Source organism: Odocoileus virginianus, chromosome 9 (genome assembly GCF_023699985.2).
Source record: "Odocoileus virginianus isolate 20LAN1187 ecotype Illinois chromosome 9, Ovbor_1.2, whole genome shotgun sequence".
Taxonomy (NCBI): domain Eukaryota; kingdom Metazoa; phylum Chordata; class Mammalia; order Artiodactyla; family Cervidae; genus Odocoileus; species Odocoileus virginianus.
In genome coordinates this window covers 36,456,763-36,478,096 of record NC_069682.1, presented here as the reverse complement: position 1 = coordinate 36,478,096, position 21,334 = coordinate 36,456,763, and the positions used below count along the sequence as shown (strand labels likewise).

At 43.0% G+C, this 21,334-nt stretch overlaps 1 protein-coding gene across 7 annotated transcripts in view; it reads right to left on the bottom strand.

Annotated features, from left to right (window-relative positions):
- The window catches only part of CFAP61 (cilia and flagella associated protein 61), a 238,393-nt gene that overhangs the window by 213,520 nt on the left and 3,539 nt on the right, over positions 1–21,334 (bottom strand). For all 7 annotated transcript variants that reach the window (XM_070472210.1, XM_070472212.1, XM_020878437.2 and 4 more), the window contains exons 3-6: positions 16,315–16,465; positions 12,464–12,540; positions 10,787–10,854; positions 10,043–10,169 (exon numbers count right to left, since the gene is read on the bottom strand). In XM_070472210.1, the coding sequence (XP_070328311.1) occupies positions 10,043–10,169; positions 10,787–10,854; positions 12,464–12,540; positions 16,315–16,465 (423 nt within the window). The remainder of the gene's footprint in view (positions 1–10,042; positions 10,170–10,786; positions 10,855–12,463; positions 12,541–16,314; positions 16,466–21,334) is intronic.

Sequence of the window (21,334 nt, the reverse complement as noted above, 5' to 3'; positions counted from 1 at the left end):
TGGTGTCTTAAGGCTTGTGTTCTTCACCACTAATTATCAGTGCAAGTAACAACAGATGAAACAGATGTCAGAAAATAAATGTAGGGGAAATGAGAAACGAGGCAGCCTAAGTGGATGCGTGGCCACACCCATCTGACTCCAACATGGTTTTTTCCTGCATCGTTAAGGAGGGAGCTTGTCCACATGAGTGCCGTTTCCAGATACCTGAAGTCTGACACCTGCAGGTGTCAAAACTCGAATTGGGACACTGTGGATGGAGGACCTCCTAAGACGTGTTACCCGCCCTCTCTGCAAGCAAAAACACCAACTCTCACAATACCATAATTGCCTCTACATTTCAGTGCTACACCCCAAAGTCTCTTCTTATAAGCATCCCTTCCTCAATACAAAGCACCCCCTGTCATCTCTTGGCCACCAGGACCACATTCCTCTCGTGAACTGCTTTTGGCAGATTTCCTGGACAGCTCACTCTCGGAGGGAGGCTAAACACGCAAGACCTCAGGGAAAGGAAATGGGAGGTTTAGTTCAGGCTGGGGACAGCCTGTCAGCAGGAAGGTCAGCATTCGTAACACTCAAGTTTGCAAGAGTAAAAGGAAGAAAGGAAGAAGGAGGTGGGAAGACAAGAACTGGGGACACCAGCTCCTGACCCCCAGTTCCCATGTGCTTCTAGGAGCCAGCACTGGGCAGGGCACATCCTATACCCGGTTTCTCCAGCCACCTGCGTCCCGAGGTGGCAGGAGCCACATCACTGAGTTAGCCAAGATGCCACTTACTTTTTACACAGTGGAAGAAACAGGTGATTTTTCTCCCCCATAATTCATTTATTTTGTAACTGGATATTTTTACCTCTTAATCTCCCTCGCTTACTCCACTCATCCCCCTCCCCCCTCCCCCACACATACATCAGAAATAGGGCATTTTGAGATAGGCAGCTTTGGTACATGTCAATGTCAGCATTAGATTTATCTATAATTTTCCATTACAATAATGTCTTGATGAATATCTATGTCAAAAAAACATAAGCTTTAAAATTCCCCAAGGAAATAACAATTTGCACAATCCAAATTCCATATACTTTTCATATACATTTTAAGACAATTCGGAGTGTGAAGGTTTGGGGAGACTGGAGAAGGCATGGAAGCCCTGAGCCCTTCCCCACATCCTGCCCTGTGCATCTCGTCCATCTGGCTGTACCCAGGTCATGCACTTTTATAACAAACTGGTCATCTAGTGAGTAAAAAAAGAAAAGACTTAAAAATGTGCTAATTCATCTGTAACCATTCCCCTCCAACCTCCCCCAAAGAACTGTCTGCTTTCAATGTACATGTTTAATCATCTGTCTAAACTAGAAATTATTTTAGATGCAACTATTTTCTTCATTTAATATGGAACCTGTAAAATGACACTGAAACCCACAAATATTTGGATTAATGCAAATTAAAATAACAAACTATTGTTCTACTGCAGACAGTTTTAATAAGTGAAACATCCACCATTACCAAGAAGGCAAGAAAATGAGACTGTTGGTTAGGATATAAATCGACGTGATTATTTTGGTCAAATAATTTGGTAGTATCTATTTTAAATTTTTAGTATTTAACGAAACCTTACCCTGAAATTCCACTTCTAGGTATCTATACTATAGACAAAAATAGCATTATCACAGCATTACATGTTATAGAAAAAAAGAGGACACATTTCCATAAACAAGGAATACTTTAGTGAACTTTAGTAAAGTCACATGATGTGGCATTCCACACAATGAAATGCCACACAGCCATGAAAATCAACAAAATAGATCTGGAAGGTGGATGAGCTGCTATATTAAAAGGAAAATACAATTAACAAGACATACTATCATGACTACAGACGTATATGCATGTGTACATAGAGAGAGAGAATACACACGTAACACTTTCATGCGTCTGTACAATTATATACTCACATAGAATAATGAAACAAAGAGTAATTTTTAAGCTTTTTATGATTGGAAAATGTAATTCATTTTATTAAGTGAGCCCATGCCTCACAATAGTTAGCAAATGGCAGGAAAAAAATGATTAATTTTTAAATGAAATTGAGATTAAAGTACAGCAACTGTGAGACTTCAAGACCCTAAGAAATTAATTTATGGAACTTCCTTATAACATAATTAACAATTTGCCAAGTGGCCAGAGGTAGGGCACTGGACTGAGTGGCCAAGACTGGTACAGAGGAGCCAAAGGGGTGAGCCTGGGAGAAAGCTGAGGCCCGGGTTCTGGAAGAGGCAGTGTTCAGAGCCACACAGGCGGAAAAGAGAAGACACAAGCCAGGATGGGGTGGGTTGGGGCTGGAGGCTGGGGGAGAGGCTACTGTCAGGGCACAGACACCCTTCCTCTTACCCAAGGTTCACCTGCATTTCTTTAATGGATATAGAATTATTCAATTATTACCATCTTTACAATGAGTGTAGGTAGTTTGGGTTTTTCAGGGAATATGAAACATTTTAGATGATTAGACTTATCTAAACAATTCAGACAAGCATTTTATCTAAATTGTTGAATTTATAGAATCTTTTCAGTGTCTGTAAAGTGAAAGTCACTCAGTTGTGTCTGACTCTTTGTTACCTCATGGACTGTATAGTCCATGGAATTCTCTAGGCCAGAATACTGGTGTGGGTGGCCTCTCCCTTCTCCAGGGGATCTTCCCAACCCAGGGATTGATCCCAGGTCTCCTGCATTGCAGGCAGATTCTTTACCAACTGAGCTATCAGGGAAGCCCCTCAATGTCTGTAGGATCTGTACTAATATCACCTCTTTCAATCCTGATATTGGTTATAAGTCTACTCTCTTTTTCTTTTTTCTTGATAAGTTTGGCTAGGAGTTCATCAATTTTATTCATCTCATCTGTGTCTATTAAATTGCCAAATCCAATGGTCTCTTTTTTGTAATCAAATTAATTTATCTCCCTACAAGTTATTTGATTTTCTACTTTAAGAGTCTTTGACTGCTGTGACTCTCTTACAATTTTCTTTATTATTGTTAAGAGTTTAATCTTTCAAAATTCTGCTCTAATTCTCTGCTTCTTCCTTTAAAATACCCCCCTAAACTAGACCATCTCCTTTGTTCTCATGATCTCCTCAAATTCTCTCCTCTACTTCTGGCACTATTATTTTTACCTTTGGTTAATGAATCCACCATCCCCCAGTTCAGATCAGTTGCTCAGTCGAGTCTGACTTTTTACAACCCCATAGACTGCAGCACACCAGGCCTCCCTGTCCATCACCAACTCCCAGAGTATACTCAAACTAATGTCCATTGAGTTGGTGATGCCATCCAACCATCTCATCCTCTGTTGTACCCTTCTCCTCCTGCCCTCAATCTTTCCCAGCATCAGGGCTTTGTCAAATGAGTCAGTTCTTCACATCAGGTGGCCAAAGTACTGGAGTTTCCGCTTCAACATCAGTCCTTCCAATGAATATTCAGGATTGATTTCCTTTAGGATGGATTGGTTGGATCTCCTTGCAGCCCAAAGGACTCTCAAGAGTCTTCTCCAACACCATGGTACAAAAGCATCAATTCTTCAGTGCTCAACTTTCTTTATAGTCCAAATCTCACATCCATACATGACTACTGGAAAAACCAAAGCTTTGACTAGATGGACCTTCATTGATAAAGTAATGTCTCTGCTTTTTAATATGCTGTCTAGGTTGGTCATAACTTATCTTCCAAGGAGCAACTGTCTTTTAATTTCATGGCTGCAGTCACCATCTGCAGTAATTTTGGAGCCCCCCAAAATAAAGTCTGTCACTGTTTCCATTGTTTTCCCATCTATTTGGCATGAAGTGATGGGACCAGATGCCATGATCTTAGTTTTCTGAATGTTGAGTTTTTTTTTTTCTTTTTTTTTCCATTTATTTTTATTAGTTGGAGGCTAATTACTTTACATCATTACAGTAGTTTTTGTCATACATTGAAATGAATTAGCCATGGATTTACATGTATTCCCCATCCCGGTCCCCCCTCCCACCTCCCTCTCCACCCAATCCCTCTGGGTCTTCCCAGTGCACCAGGCCCGAGCACTTGTCTCATGCACCCAACCTGGGCTGGTGATCTGTTTCACCCTAGATAATATACATGTTTCAATGCTGTTCTCTTGAAACATCCCACCCTCGCCTTCTCCCAGAGTCCACAAGTCTGTTCTATACATCTGAGTCTCTTTTTTCTGTTTTGCATATAGGGTTATCGTTACCATCTTTCTAAATTCCATATATATGTGTTAGTATACTGTAATGGTCTTTATCTTTCTGGCTTACTTCACTCTGTATAATGGGCTCCAGTTTCATCCATCTCATTAGAACTGATTCAAATGAATTCTTTTTAATGGCTGAGTAATATTCCATGGTGTATATGTACCACAGCTTCCTCATCCATTCGTCTGCTGATGGGCATCTGGGTTGCTTCCATGTCCTGCCTATTATAAACAGTGCTGCGATGAACATTGGGGTGCACATGTCTCTTTCAGATCTGGTTTCCTTGGTGTGTATGCCCAGAAGTGGTATTGCTGGGTCATATGACAGTTCTATTTCCAGCTTTTTAAGAAATCTCCACACAGTTTTCCATAGTGGCTGTACTAATTTGCATTCCCACCAACAGTGTAAGAGGGTTCCCTTTTCTCCACACCCTCTCCAGCATTTATTGCTTGTAGACTTTTGGATAGCAGCCATCCTGACTGGCGTGTAATGGTACCTCATTGTGGTTTTGATTTGGATTTCTCTGATAATGAGTGATGTTGAGCATCTTTTCATGTGTTTGTTAGCCATCTGTATGTCTTCCTTGGAGAAATATCTGTTTAGTTCTTTGGCCCATTTTTTGATTGGGTCATTTATTTTTCTGGAGTTGAGCTGGAGGAGTTGCTTGTATATTTTTGAGATTAATCCTTCGTCTGTTGCTTCGTTTGCTATTATTTTCTCCCAATCTGAGGGCTGTCTTTTCACCTTGCTTATAGTTTCCTTTGTTGTGCAAAAGCTTTTAAGTTTCATTAGGTCCCATTTGTTTATTTTTGCTTTTATTTCTAAAATTCTGGGATGTGGGTCATAGAGGATCCTGCTGTGATTTATGTCGGAGAGTGTTTTGCCTATGTTCTCCTCTAGGAGTTTTATAGTTTCTGGTCTTACATTTAGATCTTTAATCCATTTTGAGTTTATTTTTCACAGAACTAGAACAAATAATTTCACAATTTGTATGGAAATACAAAAAACCTCGAATAGCTAAAGTAATCCTGAGAAAGAAGAATGGAACTGGAGGAATCAATCTGCCTGACTTCAGACTCTACTACAAAGCCACAGTCATCAAGACAGTATGGTACTGGCACAAAGACAGAAATATAGATCAATGGAACAGAATAGAAAGCCCAGAGATAAATCCACGAACCTATGGTCACCTTATCTTCGACAAAGGAGGCAAGGCTATACAATGGAAAAAAGATAACCTCTTTAACAAGTGGTGCTGGGAAAACTGGTCAACCACCTGTAAAAGAATGAAACTAGAACACTTTATAACACCATACACAAAAATAAACTCAAAATGAATGTTGAGTTTTAAGCCAACTTTTCCCTCTCCTCTTTCACTTTCATCAAGAGGCTCTTTAGTTCTTCTTCGCTTTCTGCCATAAGGGTGGTGTCATTTGAATATCTGAGGTTACTGATATTTCTCCCAGCAATCTTGATTCCAGTTTGTGCTTCATCCAGTCCAGAATTTCTCATGATGTACTCTGCATATAAGTTAAATAAGCAGGATGACTGTATACAGCCTTGATGTACTCCTTTCCCTATTTGGAACCAGTCTGTTGTTCCATGTCCAGTTCTAACTGTTGCTTCCTGACCTGCATATAGATTTCTCAGGAGGCAGGTAAGGTGGTCTGGTATTCCCATCTCTTGAAGAATTTTCCACAGTTTGTTGTGATCCACACAGTCAAAGGTGTTGGCATAGTCAATAAAGCAGAAGTAGATGTTTTTCTGGAACTCTTTTGCCTTTTTGATGATCTAGCGGATGTTGGCAATTTGATCTCTGGTTCCTCTGCCTTTTCTAAATTTAGCTTGAACATCTGGATTTCATGGTTCACATACTGTTGAAGCCTGGCTTGGAGAATTTTGATCATTACTTTGCTAGCATGTGAGATGAGTGCAATTGTGTGGTAGTTTGAACACTCTTTGGCATTGCTTTTCTTTGGGATTGGAATGAAAACTGACCTTTTCCAGTCCTGAATGCAGCACTTTCACAGCATCATCTTTTAGGATTTGAAATGGCTCAACTGGAATTCTATCACCTCCACTAGCTTTGTTTGTAGTGAAGCTTCCTAAGGCCCACTTGACTTCGCATTACAGGATGTCTGGCTCTAGGTGAGTGATCACACCATCGTGATTATCTGGGTCGTGAAGATCTTTTTTGTATAGTTCTTCTGTGTATTCTTGCCACCTCTTCTTAGTATCTTCTGCTTCTGTTAGGTCCATACCATTTCTGTCTGGTCATAGCAAACACCCTCTTCCAACAACACAAGAGAAGACTCTACACATGGACATCACCAGATGGTCAAACCGAAATCAGATTGATTATATTCTTTGCAGCCAAAGATGGAGAAGCTCAATACAGTCAACAAAAACAAGACAGGGAGCTGGCTGTGCCTCAGATCATGAACTCCTCATTGCCAAATTCTGACTTAAATTGATGAAAGTAGGGAAAAGCACTAAAACATTCAGGTATGACCTATATCAAATCCCTTAGGATTATACAGTGGAAGTGACAAATAGATATATTCAAGGAATTAGATCTGATAGAGTGCCTGAAGAACTATGGAAGTAGGTTCGTGACATTGTACAGGAGGTAGGGATCAAGACCATCCCCAAGAAAAAGAAATGCAAAAAAGCAAAATGGCTGTCTGAGAAGGCCTTACAAATAGCTGTGAAAAGAAGAGAAGTGAAAGGCAAAGGAGAAAAGGAAGGATATACCCATTTGAATGCAGCGTTCCAAAGAATATCAAGGAGAGATAAGAAAGCCTTCCTCGGTGATCAGTGCAAAGAAATAGAGGAAAACAGTAGAATGGGAAAGACTAGAGGTCTCTTCAAGAAAATTAGAGATATCAAGGGAACATTTCATGCAAAGATGGGCACAATAAAGGACATAAATGGTATGGACCTAACAGAAGCAGAAGATATTAAGAAGAGATGGCAAGAATATACCAGCCCCCACTAACCTTGAAAATCCCGCATCACCATCAACTTGTTCTCATTCTTCAACTCCTCTATACAATTGGCAACCAAACTGCACCCTCCCTCTCAATCATTTCTTTGCCCCTATGCACCTGCCTTGGTCCATTCCGTGACCTGGACCTCTGACTGGTCACTGCCTGAATTCTAGCCAGCACCACTCTTGGCCAGACTGTCCTGTGCTCCGCCCCTGCAAGCCACTGACGGCAGGAAGACCAGTTATTCTTTGACATGCAGTCCACACCATGTCTTCCTTCGGTGCTCCCTGCTGGCTCCGAGTTGAAGTCTGCTCATCACGGTCGCGTGCTTCCACATACCTGCCCACCTGCCTAATGCTCTCTTGCCTTCATGCCTTTGCCCATCCTGCCCATCTGGCTGAACTCTGACTCATCCCTCCTGACTAGAGTCAGAGGCTACCTTCTCTGTGAAGCCTCTTTTTCATTTACATTTCCCCCACTGAGGTACAGTAACATAGTGTAAAATGCACAGGTATTCAAAGTTGATGACTTCTGACAGCTGCATGCACCCTAATCAATCCACAGAGCATGGTCTCCCCATCCTGTCCCTCCACCATACTCTTGCCTCTGCCAGAGGCATCTGTTGATCTGACTTCTGCCATTTTCTACATTCTACAAACAGCAGACAGTCTTTGTTTCCATGTCTGTCTTCTTTCATTCAGCATAAACTTTCTGAGCCTGGTCCATGCTATTGTGTATGCGTGTGTGCTCAGTCACTTCAGTCCTGTCTGACTCTTTGTGACCCCAAGGACTGTACCCCTCCAGGCCCCTCTGTCCATGGAATTCTCCAGGCAAGAATACTGGAATGGGTTGCTATGCCCTCCTCCAGAGGATCTTCCCAGCCCAGGGATCGAACCTATATCACCTGTGTCTCCTGCATTGCAGGTGGATTCTTTACCCACTGACCCACCTGGGAAGCCCACTATTGTGTATATCTGTAGTTTATTCCATTTTGTTGCTGTGTAGTATCCATTGCACAGAAGGACTGCAGTGTGGTGGATATTTAGATTTCAGAGAGCCTGGGGGTGGTATGAAGCTGTCTTGATCCCTCTCTGCCCTTCCCTCCTCCAAGCTACGAAGCATTACAGCTTGTAAGTGGATCTGTCTTCCCCACTTAACTCTAAAGATAGTAGTAATAATGTTCAATTTCCTTGAGCACCTACATGTGACGGGCAGTGTGCCGAATGCCTGATTTCTGTCAGCTCGACCCATCACTACAACAGTCCCACGTGGCATACAGTATCTTCACATCCACTGACAGACATGAAACCAAGGCCTGCAGAGGCCCAGTTCCTTGTTTAAGTTAACTCATCTGAAGAGGAGTAAAACCAAAATCAAGATCTACAGCCACCTGATGTCATTATTACAAATTCATAATACTACATGCCTGGTAAATAGTAGGCTCTCCCTGAATGTTCAGCGTTGATTTTCTTTAGGATTGACTGGTTTGATCTCCTTGTAGTCCAAGAGACTCTTGCTTTTTAAAAATTGAGATTTTATACTTTCTAAAGAAACCGAGTACTTGTCCAATATGGCAATGATGGGAATTCTCTAGCAATATGGTAGTTAGGACTCCATCCTTCCACTGCAAGGGGCACGGACTCAATTCCTGGTTGGGGAACTGAGAGCCCGCAAGCTACAAGGTGTAGCCAACCCCCCCACCCCCCCAAAAAAACCAGGAACTTCCCTGGTAGTCCAGTGGTTAGCACTTCATGCTTCCAATGCAGGGGGTGAGGGTTTGATTCTTGAAGCCCCCTTGTGGCTCAGACGGTAAAGAGTCTGCCTGCAAAGCAGGAGACCCAGGTTCGATCCCTGGATTGGGAAGATCCCCTGGAGAAGGGAATGGCAACCCACTCCAGTAACCTTGCCTGGAAAATCCCATGGATGGAGGAGCCTGGCAGGTACAGTCCATGGGGCAGCAAAGAGTCGGACATGACAGAGCAACTTCACTTTCACTTTCTTTCTGGGGAACTAAGATCCCATATACAGTTGGGCAACACCAGAAACAAGCAAACAAAGCACATGGAAAAACGCAACAAACAAACAAAACCCACAAATATGGTGGTTCCATATTTCCCTAGCAGTCCTGTGGATGGGACTTGGCCTTCCAATGTAGGGGTGTGGGTTTGATCCCTGGGTGGGGAGCTAAGATCCCACATGTCTCCTGGCCAAAAGACCAAAACATAAAGCAGAAGCAATACTGCAACAAATTCAATAAAAACTTTTAAAAAGTTCCACATCAAAACAAAGTCAAATATGAGATCTGTCTTTAGAAAATTTAAATAGTAAATGCACAGCTTCACTGACCACATGGCACCAAATGACTCTCAATCATGCCTGCAATGACTCTCAAACATGCAATCCTATTATGTCATCAAGGGGAACTATAATCACCTCCAAATGAATGAAAGTTCCTGGGTATTCTAAAGCAATTTCATTCAAGCTATAATTACTTACAGTAAGAACTGGCAATTTTTAAACTCTCTGTAAGGTAACTGTTGGGCTTCCCAGCTGGCACTAGTGGTAAAGAACTCGCCTGCCAATTCAGGAGACATAAGAGAAGCGGGTTCAATTACTGGGTGGGGAAGATCCCCTGGAGGAGGGCACGGCAACCCACTCCAATATTCTTGCCTGGAGAATGCCATGGACAGTGGAGTCGGGCGGGTTACAGTCCATGAGGTCGCAAAGAGTCAGACATGACTGAAGCTACTGAGCACGCACGCATGCAACGTAACTGTCAGGGTAAGTGCTTAGGTAACAGGAGGCCTGGCACCAGTCTTACCTGGCTTTGCGAATGTGCAGCTGAGGGTAGTGGTTTTGCCTGTGACATACATGCACAGCAAAGTCCTCATCATTCGTCAGGCTTGGGACACACCCCACTTGGCTGAACGCGGTTATGAGAGTGGAGCCTAAATCCCAGAGACAAAGAAATGAGGCCTGGATTTACCAAGAAGTAACTTCAGGGCTTCGAGAAAAATGAAGCTTTCACTCTAACATGTGTTGTTTGTTTGTTTTGTTTTTTTAATTGAAGAATAATTGCTTTACAGAATTCCGTTGTTTTCTGCCAAACCTCAACCTGAATCAGCCATAGGTATACATACGTCCCCTCCCTTTTGAACCTCCCTCCCACCTCCCTCCCATCCCACCCCTCTAGGTTGATACAGAGCCCCTGTGTGAGTTTCCTGAGCCGCACAGCAAATTCCCGTTGGCTGTCTATTTTACATATGGTAATGTAAGTTTCCATGTTACTCTTTCCATACATCTCACCCTCTCCTCCCCTCTCCCCACATCCATAAGTAGATTCTCTATGTCTGCTTCTCCACTGCTGCCCTGTAAACAAGGTTTTCAGTATCATTTTTCTAGATTCCGTATATATGTAACATGTGTTTTAATTGTTACAATCAGATGGGCATGTTAGTCTCAAGGACCTGGAGACCATTCTTATGTCCCATCCTCGATGCCCCATTTTAAGCACGAAATTCCTGTCTCAGCTCCTGGAGCTAGGACATGGTGGAGGAGGCCTTACCAAGGCTCATGCAGGATGGCACGATGAGGAACACGAAGTGCAGGTCCGGCACCGCCTTGAACACGGTCCTGGTGAGGGTAAGAGAGGGTCGGGGTGTCAGCAAGGTGACCTCGTGAGCCACTGAGGTAGGAGATAGATGGGCCTCGGGGCCAGACAGCTGGTGTCTGTCAAAGGGACTAAAATTCAAGCTGTGTCCCCACCCAGAACTCCAAGGACAAAGCTAGTGGCAGGAGCTGAGCTCTGCTAAAGTAAAGAGATAAGATGACTACTCCCGAGGTCAAGGAAAACTTCCCTGTTCCCACATGTGCAGGAAGCCTTCTAAAAGGGAGTCAAAAAGGGAATATGCACCCCAGGCCTCTACAGTGGGATCTATTGTAGAAAAAAGTGGTACATGCATCTTGGGGAGGGTCCTAGGACCAGTCAGGAGTGAGGAAAGAAACAAGGTAATTGGCCAATTGTAAACAAAGATCTGGAAGGACTGCCCATTACAAGTGCTTCAAAGCACCTCTTTACTGCTCTCCTCATTCAGGAGCCCTCTCCAGGTATGCCCCGCCTTGTTTCTGCCTTCAATAAACTGTTTCTCTGGGTGCTCCCCCACATGTGAAGCTGCCCTCTTTAGTAATAAACTTTGTACTATTTTTACAGTTTTCGCCTCCTTGAAATATTCTTGCTTTCGAATGGGGAAAGAGCCGGGGTCACTTTGCTTCTTAGCCTCCAGCCCCTGGGGGTCTGGCGGCTAGGATTCCTGGTTTTCATCCAGGCTACCCAGGTTCAGTTCCTGGGCAGGGAATGAAGTAAGATCTCTTTTCAGGACCACTGAGATCAGCACCTGAGTGAGACACACGCCTTCACTACAAAAATGAGACATTCATAGATGCACCCAGGCGCTCTGCTCCCCACCGGCAAAGGGAAGCTACAATTTCTTTCTCTTCTCTGCTTTTCTCTGGATTCCAAAAGGCCCCCTTTTGTATCTATTCCATGGAGGTGGCAAGAATCAAGGCACCATGTCCATGCAGTGCACCAGATTTCTGCTGAGATTAACCTTTGCCCTGGCGTCTGGAGGTTCTGGTGTGACATTACAGAGGCCACCACCCCCAAATGTCAGAGATCCACCTCGGGAACTCAGCGGGTCATGTTTCCCCATGACCTGTTACTCACAATGTTCTGCCGGTTGTCCTGTTAATAACATGTCTCAGGATAAGATTGGGGGAAACTATTTTTACAAACATCTAAGCCTGTGACCTTTTTCTTTCCTTTCTTCCCCCAAATCCATGTTTTCCCAAAGGACGGTCCGACCTGTTTGCCTCCAGTAGTGGCAGTTAAAGGCATCCATTTAAAGGAAGGATTGTTTTCTTTCAGAAATTACACTGCTGTTCAGAGGAAATGCTTTACTAGAGCTGGAAAGCAAACAACACCTCAAAGAATTAGGACCTTTAAAAATATTTTTAAACTATCTATCATGTATGTGTATGGCAAGCCTGTCACAACATTGTTTATTGGCTATAGTTCCAACACAAAATAAAAAGTTTAAAAAAAAAAGCAACCTAAACTTTAGTTCAAAAAAATATCTCTGAACTATCCAGATACTTAAAGACACGATAGAGACAGAGGCAAGTCTTGTCTGCGATGCTGCTACCAGCACTCCACATCACCGTCTGTGATGCCGCGGCCACTCACCGAATAATCTCTTTGCAACAGCCGACAGAATACTCTTCCACCGCCACAAAGAGGTGCATGAAAAGTGTGTTCAGAGGCTGCAGAAGGAAACAGGACATGGTTAGAGGCTGAGTCAGAGCAAGGGGATGGGTGGCGTGGGGGGAAGGTCTGGAGGTGGGCACAGCCCAGAGCTGCCTGGTGGAAGAAACTTTGTGTCTAAAACGATGAAACTTTGTGTCTAAAAACACCCAGGCAGGGTTCAAGCCACTTTCTGTCATCTTGTGAAGTTGTCTGACTCTTTGCAACCCCATGGACTGTAGCCTGCCAGGCTCCTCCATTCATGGGATTTTCCAGGCAAGGGTACTGGAGTGGGTTGCCATTTAGCTTGGACTTATTCAAGGAAATGGACAGCCTCCGTCCGGCCCTTCCTCCCGCCTCACTTCCAGCCACATGGCAGGGGCACGCCTACAGGGGAGTGAAACCGACTGTGAACTCCATGGTCTTGTCCTGGGCCGCTGCTGCCTAATGAAAGACAATCCTGGGACTCCCGGGTCAGCAGCTGCTGCTCTGTTCAAGTGACACCTGAGGGAAAGAGTCTCTCCCAAATTTGCAGGGTGGGAGGCAGATGCCCCGGTTATGAATCCAATGGCTTGTTTCGTTCCACATTCCCAGAGTCAGAATCTAACCCTACTCTCAGGATCCAGAGAACCTGAGGGGGAAAACAAAGCAGCAAAGATTCTACTATGACTCTCAGGGTAAGATTTTAGGGTTTTTAAAGAGCTCTGCCCCATAGCTTTTGAAAAAAATTCTATCAAAGTATATTGTTGATTTGGGGGCATCTCTGAAGGCTCAGTGGTAAAGAATCCAACAGTAATGCAGGGGACACAGGAGACTCAGGTTCGACCCATGGGTTGGGAAGATCCCCTGGAGGAGGAAATGGAAACCCACTCCAGTATTCTTGCTTGGAAAATCTCATGGACAGAGGAGCCTGGTGGGTTACAGTCCATGGGGTCACAAAGAGTCAGACGTGACTGAGCACTGAGCACACAGTTGATTTACAATGCTGCGTCCATTTCTCCGGTACAGCACGCTTGTCCTGAAGACCTCTCAGCTGTTCTGTGCATCCCCACACTGGTCTGCTCGGCTCTGTGCCCCTGTGCTTACTGGCAAACCCTCAAAGTCTCGAGATGATGCAAATGGGAGGTAGCTGAGTGGTGAGGGGAAGGCAGTGCCTGTACCTCAGTCCAGACACAGCAGCACTTCTGTGTCTGTTTCCTGAGCAATTTCATAGGTGGCCTTGGGTAACCACTGGCATGTCTGTGCCTTGGTCTCCCCCCCTGTTGGGTGGCACGTGCCCTTGGAACACTCAGAAGGAGCTTATCAGGCGTACAACAGTGAGAGAATAATCATGAGTTAAGTTCATGAGCTTGAAAATTCCCCAAAGGTAAACAATGCAAACTCCAGAATCCAGATACCACCAGGGACAGTGAGTGACAAGGTAACGTCACAGTGTGAGCACTTCCTGTGCACAGACTCGCCTAACCCCGTGGCATCTTTTATATTCTGAACAGGACTTGGCTTACGGTACATGGCTTATCACTTGGCTGGTGTATTTCCCAAATTTTTTCTTCCATCAAAAATATTACAGTTCAATATTTATTCCTCAGCTTTAAGATAAAAACCATTATTTCAGTTGCAGATACCCCTGGGGTAGGTAATACATTAAGCCATAATGGTCTATACCTATGCTAAACAATGGGAAGATAATTCAAGCCACAAATGCTAGGCACATAAGTAATTTTCAATTTTCTATTAGATATATTTTTTAAAAAGGCATAAACAGGTTAAACTAATTTTAATATATTTTATTCAATCTAATATATTCAAATTATTACCCTTTTAAGAAGCAGTCAGTCAGTATAAAACCTCTCAAGATATTTTACACTCTTTTTTTTTCCTACTGAGTGTTTGATGTCCAGAGTATGTTTTATATGCATCAGTTCAGTTCAGTTCAGTCGCTCAGTGTGTGTCCGACTCTTTGAGACCCCATGGACTGCAGCATGCCAGGCCTCCCTGTCCATCACCATCTCCCAAAGTTTGCTCAAACTCATGTCCATCAAGTCAGTGATGCCATCCAACCATCTCATCCTCTGTCGTCCCCTTCTCCTCCTGCCTTCAGTCTTCCCCAGCATCAGGGTCTTTTCCAGTTTCTTTGAATCAGGTGGCCAAAGTACTGGAGTTTCAGCTTCAGCATCAGTCGTTCCAATGAATATTCAGGACTGATTTCCTTTAGGATGGACTAGTTGGACCTCTTTGCTGTCCAAGGGACTCTCAAGAGTCTTATCCAACACCACAGTTCAAAAGCATCAATTCTTCAGTGCTCAGCTTTCTTTATAGTCCAACTGACATCCATACATGACTACTGGAAAAACCATAGCTTTGACTAGATGGACCTCTGTTGGCAAAGTAATGTCTCTCCTTTTTAATATGCTGTTTATACACATAGTTCATCTCAATTCAAACTAGCCACATTTCAGGTTCCCAGTAGCTGCACATGGCTGGCATACCATACAGGAAAACTCAGCTCTGACACTATCGAAGGAAGTAGTTGAAAAAGAAAACAATCTTAAAAGAACAAGAAGAGGAATAGAAGGGGAAAGAATTTATGAAGAATCGTGTTAATTTATAATTTTTGAGACAGTAAAATCACGACCCTAATGCAAAGACAAAGTGCAAGTATCAGAGATTGATTCAATCCACCAATTCAGAAAGCAACCAGTGAGATGATTAAAAACAAAATAACAACAACCAAAAAAATGATTCATTGCACTTGAGAAGCTGTCTTCAGACAGTTTAATGAGGAAATTGTTAGAAGACTGCCTGGCTAGATACAAACAGTTCCTGTCCCGCAGGGTCAGAAATGGTGACCTTCGAGGTTACCTCTTCCACCAGACAGAAGTGACTTACATCTCAAATGGACCCAAATCTACAAGCTAATCACTGCTCCTGCAGAACTGGAAAATAGCTCAGTCAATAGAAAATCAATCAAAGGTACAAGCCCTGACCGAGCAGATCTTTTTGGCCTATTTCCAAGTTTGAGATCACTTTCCTGACAATGGGGACCAGGAGAGCACAGGGTGGTGGGCAGAGGGGACCACAGGGGATGAAGGGGAGGCTGCATCTGGATGGACAGATGCTGGGTAGCCAATGTGCTGGCTGGGCGTGTTTGCGTGTGTGGTCCAATCCACCCGTGCACACAACTGCCGTTCCCCAGGGCTCCGGGGACACACTCTTGAACTCCATGGTCGCAGCTTCTGACACTCCCCAGCAGCTGGGGCCTGACATGGGCCTGGCTCTGGCAGCCGAGGCAGGGTCAGCTCAGGCTGGGCACCCCTCCCAAAGCCCCACTTCCCTGGGACCTGCCGACCGGGCTCCCGTGGGTCCACAGGGTGTCCTGTGTCTGCAACTGAAAGACGTCAAATGAGCCGGAGCCCACAAGGGCACTTTAAAAATTAGAGAGCGTGACTTGAACCTGAGACTCTATTGCCAATATTTCAGGAGTAGATGGTGTAAATGGTAGGTGCCCACCAGGCAAGTCAGAGACGTGGGCGCAGAGCATGGAGACGTGGGAAGCAGAGTTCTGCTGCTCTGCTAATTCCTTCCTCCCCCAGGTCCTCCTCAGAGGCCTCTTGCTTCCAGACTCCCCTTTCCCCTCCACCACCTACGTTTATGTCTATCTGTCATGATGTCACATACTTTCTGTCATGACCTTTGAATTGCTCAGTCTGAAAACTGAGGCGATCCACACGCAAACACAGGACTTTCCTCAGAAATTTAGGCTGCTCTCACAAACGACACATGTGGTCACTCACTGTGCATGGTATGTCACTGTCCAGCTCCCGGAACACGGACACCCAATCATCCTGCGTGGCAATGTTCCAGTTGGGGTAATCCAGGAAGGTGGCCTGAGCCATGATCTCCTCTTGGTCATTGTGGAGGGTGATGGCAAGGTTTGCTTTCTCCCTGTGGAAATGGTTTGAATTGCACACGTGAAGAAGGTACCAACCGTGAGAGAAAGAGGTGTCATTTTCTCCTACCTTGGGTTCCCGGAGTTCAGCACCCACTGTGTCAGGTGTGACCACCTTTCAGCCAGTTCACTTTTGGCTGCAATGAGTCTATTTCAATGACAAGTTTTACATTACTATCATAAAAGGAAAACCAGTATCACTTCCTATAAGTAGAAGCTAACTATAAAAATGAAGAAACAACATACATTTAACACAAAAACTGCTCTAAATGATGGAGTCAAATCACTTGAGTCAGATCTGGTACCACCAGAGCTGTGGGCACCTTAGGGAGACACTGCGCTTGGACACCAATCTCAGCCACCATCCCATCTCACAGGAAGTCACAGCGCTTAGCCACAGGGGACTCCCAACAGGGTCCAAGCTCTTGGCCCAAGCTCTGCAGCTGGCTGTCCTCAGGTATTGAGAACATGGGATCCACAGAGGACGTTCATTAGCAGGAGAGGCAGCTCCCCCCCTCGCCAGCTTCTCCCATCTAATTCACTGAAGTCCCTGCCCCTTATTCTACTCTTGCAGGTCTCCCTCCAGGTCCTGTCCTCTGGGCTCCCCTGCTCTGGGCTCCCAGAACCATGACCTATGACTTCACACGGAGAGTCCTCACTCTAACCCGGATGAGAATGGTCAAGGACACAGGACCATTGACCTTGACCTTGATCAGTGAGCATCAGTGATGGTGGTGATGAAGATGGTAGAGGAGGAAGTGGGCAAGACCTGGGACTGGGCAGCCACCATCCCCTCAGCGAAGGAAAGGAAAGGAAAGGTATTCCTGGAATCTCAATTAGAAGTTGAAATGGACTTATCCATGGAACCTAGGGTGGTGGTGGTCTTCTGCAGCACAATTAGCACAGTGCTATACCACACAGACAGTATAGATTAGATAGGCTTTTCTGGGGTGGCCTGGGAAGCCAGCCACCAATAACTTTATTTCAGTGGGAAAATGCACTGCAGTTTCCAAAGAGCCTGACTGCAAAAAGTAACTTAGGCAGCAAATCATTTTATATATACAATTTCCACTTATTACTGCTTAGCAAATAGGTCCTCTACAGGACAGATAAAAATCATTGTGCGAGTGAAAGTGGGAGAGGAGGGAGAAGGTGGAGGGAGAAGGTATGTGTCTTTTTTTTTTTTTGCCTCAAACTACTTTTTATTTGCAACTACATGATTTTATGCAATTCTTCTAAACAATGACATAAAATAGATTTCCATGTATATAAATAACTTACATACTTTCCATAAAGTAAATGCTCAAAGGTGCTAGAACAGATCATCCACTCCTACAGTATCCTCATAAGCAACAGAGCTGATGCACAATATATAAATACTCAAGTTTAATATTAAAAACTCAGGCACTTGACTAACTTTTATAAAGTTTCTCAAACTATATCAATATATCTAAAGTGCATATATATTTTTAAGAAAAGATTATTCTTAATAACTTCTCTATAAAAATAAGTTTGATGGTTTAGCCCATCTAACTTTACTACTTTAAGTATGAACTTTTAATATGTATTCAGGCTTATTCTACCTTCTCTCAACATGACACCAACAGACAAAAGCAGCTAGTGAGGTGCTAACATGTGAGGATTAATCCAGTGATTGCGGTCACAATGCATTCCAGGAGGAGGTACCCATGTTACTGGAATTGGGCGATATGGTTTATTCTTCCGTCCCTGATTTGGATAACCAAATGGAATGGGAGGAGGGTAGTGACTTTGATTGCCATTCCCTCGATACATCATTGGCTTTTTTCTGGGCAACGGGTGCCACACTGGAAGAGGTGGGAATATCAATTCTGAAATCTGGTATACAGGGCTGGGGGTCGCAGCCACAGAATTCGGTATGTCTTTAAAGCTGGTTTAAAATTATCCTTTGTAATAAGCCAAATCCAAGCCAGAGGAGCCCTTAAAAAATATACACACACACACATGTGCACATGTATCTATTTCACCAAAACATATTAAAGTTCAAAGATGTCACCAGCAATAGAAATCAGAGTTCTTTCCATTAGAGCAGTGCTTCATTTATTCAATAGGTTTAAGGAATTTAAGTTCAGCCAGTACTGGTTTTACTTAACTGTATTTGGTGAAAATCTTGGCGAAAAAGGGTTCCCATTTTCTGCCTCGTTAAGGAGCAGGAGTGAAACAGGGCTTCATGTCCCTTTTTTCCCCCAATACTTCAGCTTTAAATCCTTCTGTGACTTTTTATACCTTAGGTATGCCTCATATGTAAAACATGACTGCTCTTTGTTTTGTTCGTGTTTTCAGCCAATCCATTTATCTCTGTATTTTAACTGAAGAATTTTGTTCAGATACACTTATTTTGATTACCAATATGCAGAATTTTTTTCTATCTTCCTATTATTTGTGATTTTAACGTGTTCTATGCTTTCTGTTTCTTTTTTCTTGCCTTCTTTCAGATTCTGGTTTCTTATTAATTTCCCGTTCAATTTTCCCCTCTATAGATCAGCAGGTATAATCTCTATGCCTATCGTTTAATGATTACACTAGCCCAAGTTAACACGTATTTCTAACAAAGTCTTTACCCTCTGTTCCAATTATCAACTGACATGTACCAAACCACCCCTAGGCTCCAAACAACTATTTTTTATCATTTCTCATGGTTCTGTGGGCTAGCTGGTTTTGATTGAGCAGTTTTTGGTGGAGGTCTCTCAGGTGATGGCAGTCAAGTGGTACAGATAGCTGGAGTCTGCTGAATATCCAATGTCTAGAATGGTTCCACTCACACTGTTAGCGGTTGGTGCTGATTATTGGCTAAGAGCTTGGCCAAGGCTGTCAGGTGAGACAACCTGCGTGTAGCCCTGTGACTTGAGCCTTTAACAGTGTGGCATCTGGGTTCCAAGAGGGAGCATTTCAGAGAGCAGTGGAAGCTGCAAACTTCTTACGGTCTAGACTTGAAGTCACAGAGCATCCCTGTTGCTGATTTCTATACACAGGGCCAGCCCTGACTCAGGACAAGAAGAGACTTGAAAAGGACTTGATGGAGGGTGGGAGAGAGGGGGAACACCTCTGAATACTAGCTACCACACCCTCCTCCTCAACAAATCCTTAAAGCTACTTTCAATTTAATCACATGACCCCCAATTTATCAGCTATTTTTGTCCTGTATTTTATCTCATTATTTATTTTTTATAACTTACCATTTATAGTTAGTATCTATATTAGTTATTGTTAATGTTACTGTTTCATACAAGCTAGACTTTTTTTCATTTTTATACATATTTTTGTTTACTTTCCTTCTTTTATCTGGGGTTTTTCCAGCCAAGATATTCTTCCTTCTGCTTAGAGTATGTTCTGAGGAATTTCCTTAATTCAGAGTCTACCAGTAAAGTAACTGATAAACTAGTTTTTGTTTATCTGAAAAATTCACTCATTTTTTTCCCCTAAGTATTGAAACATTGTTTCACTAGGTATAAATTCTAGCTTGATGTTATTTGCTCTCCAACATTTCACTGTCTTCTGGGTACCATTGTTGCTAGTAAGAATTATCATTAGACTAATTTTTAGTTATTTGCAGGCAACTTCTTTTTTCTCTACACGTATTTTTCAGATCTCTTTAGCTTTGGTGTTTTGCTGTTTCACTATGATGTGGTTGGTTGTAGAATTCTCTGTTCATTTTTCCTATTTGGAATTCATGGAGTTTTCTGTAAGAATGTGTGCTTTTCAACAATTCTGGAAAGTTCTCAGCCATTATCTCTTCAAATACTGACTCTTTCACTTTCTAATATGTCCTTCTAGAAGTCTAATCATATCTAATTGTTAAGAGTCCCATTTTTATGTTTTGTCTCTGTCTCTTTGCGCTGAATTCCAGGTAATCTATTTTTATCAATCCTCCAGTTCACTACTTCTGTCTTCACCTGTGTCTATTATGATGCTTAATTCATCTACTGAGCTTTTAACTTTATTTCTTTCTAGATGGCCTATGAGACTTTTTCAATACTCATTTTTCATTTTATGGTCTTTTAAAACATACCTTTTCACTTTAGACATAGTATAGTTATTTTATATTCTGTGACTTAATATCTGAAGTCTTTGAGTCTGAATCTCCTGTATAGTTTTTGTCTTTAATTCTCACTAATGGTGACTGTCTCCTTGTATATTTGTGTTGTGATTTTTGACTGCAAGTTTATGTTCCTTGCAATCTTATCTGTGAGTATTATTTGAAGTCTAAGCTGAAGCTCCACCCTTTCAGACCTGATCTGCATTTATTTCAGCAGTCTCCTATATACAACACTAACCTATAACCACTTTTAATCAAATTTTCCACTGCCTTTACTTTACTCAGTCTATGGGTAAATTAACTTAGTTTTGGTTGTCTGAAAATGCATCCATTATTTAGGAAGTTTTGAAGCTTTTGCAGGGGAGCTTTATTCCTCCCCCCAACCCTTTCATTCATGCTGCAGTTGAAATGGCCAAGTTTCCTTACTTTTATGCAGTGGGTTTATGTCTCCTTCATCCCTACAAACAATATAATTTTATACAAAGAAATCTAATACTTCCCTACTTATGTGTAGGGAGTATTTAACTTCTGTTCCTTGCAAACCTGTCAAAACAGAAGTGTGAGTTTCTAGAATGTAGCAAAAAATCCTCAAGGAGAAAGTGGCATGGGTTCCTGCTATTGTCCTGAAGTTTCTGATTTCATTCTGACAACTATCTCAGCATAGTCCTTACTTTGTGTGTGTGTGTGTGTGTGTGTGTGTGTGTGTGCATATCAACATATTTCCATCCAGAGAACATCATTAAGGTGTTTAATCCATCATAATGCCAAAAAGAGAAATAATTTCATTGGT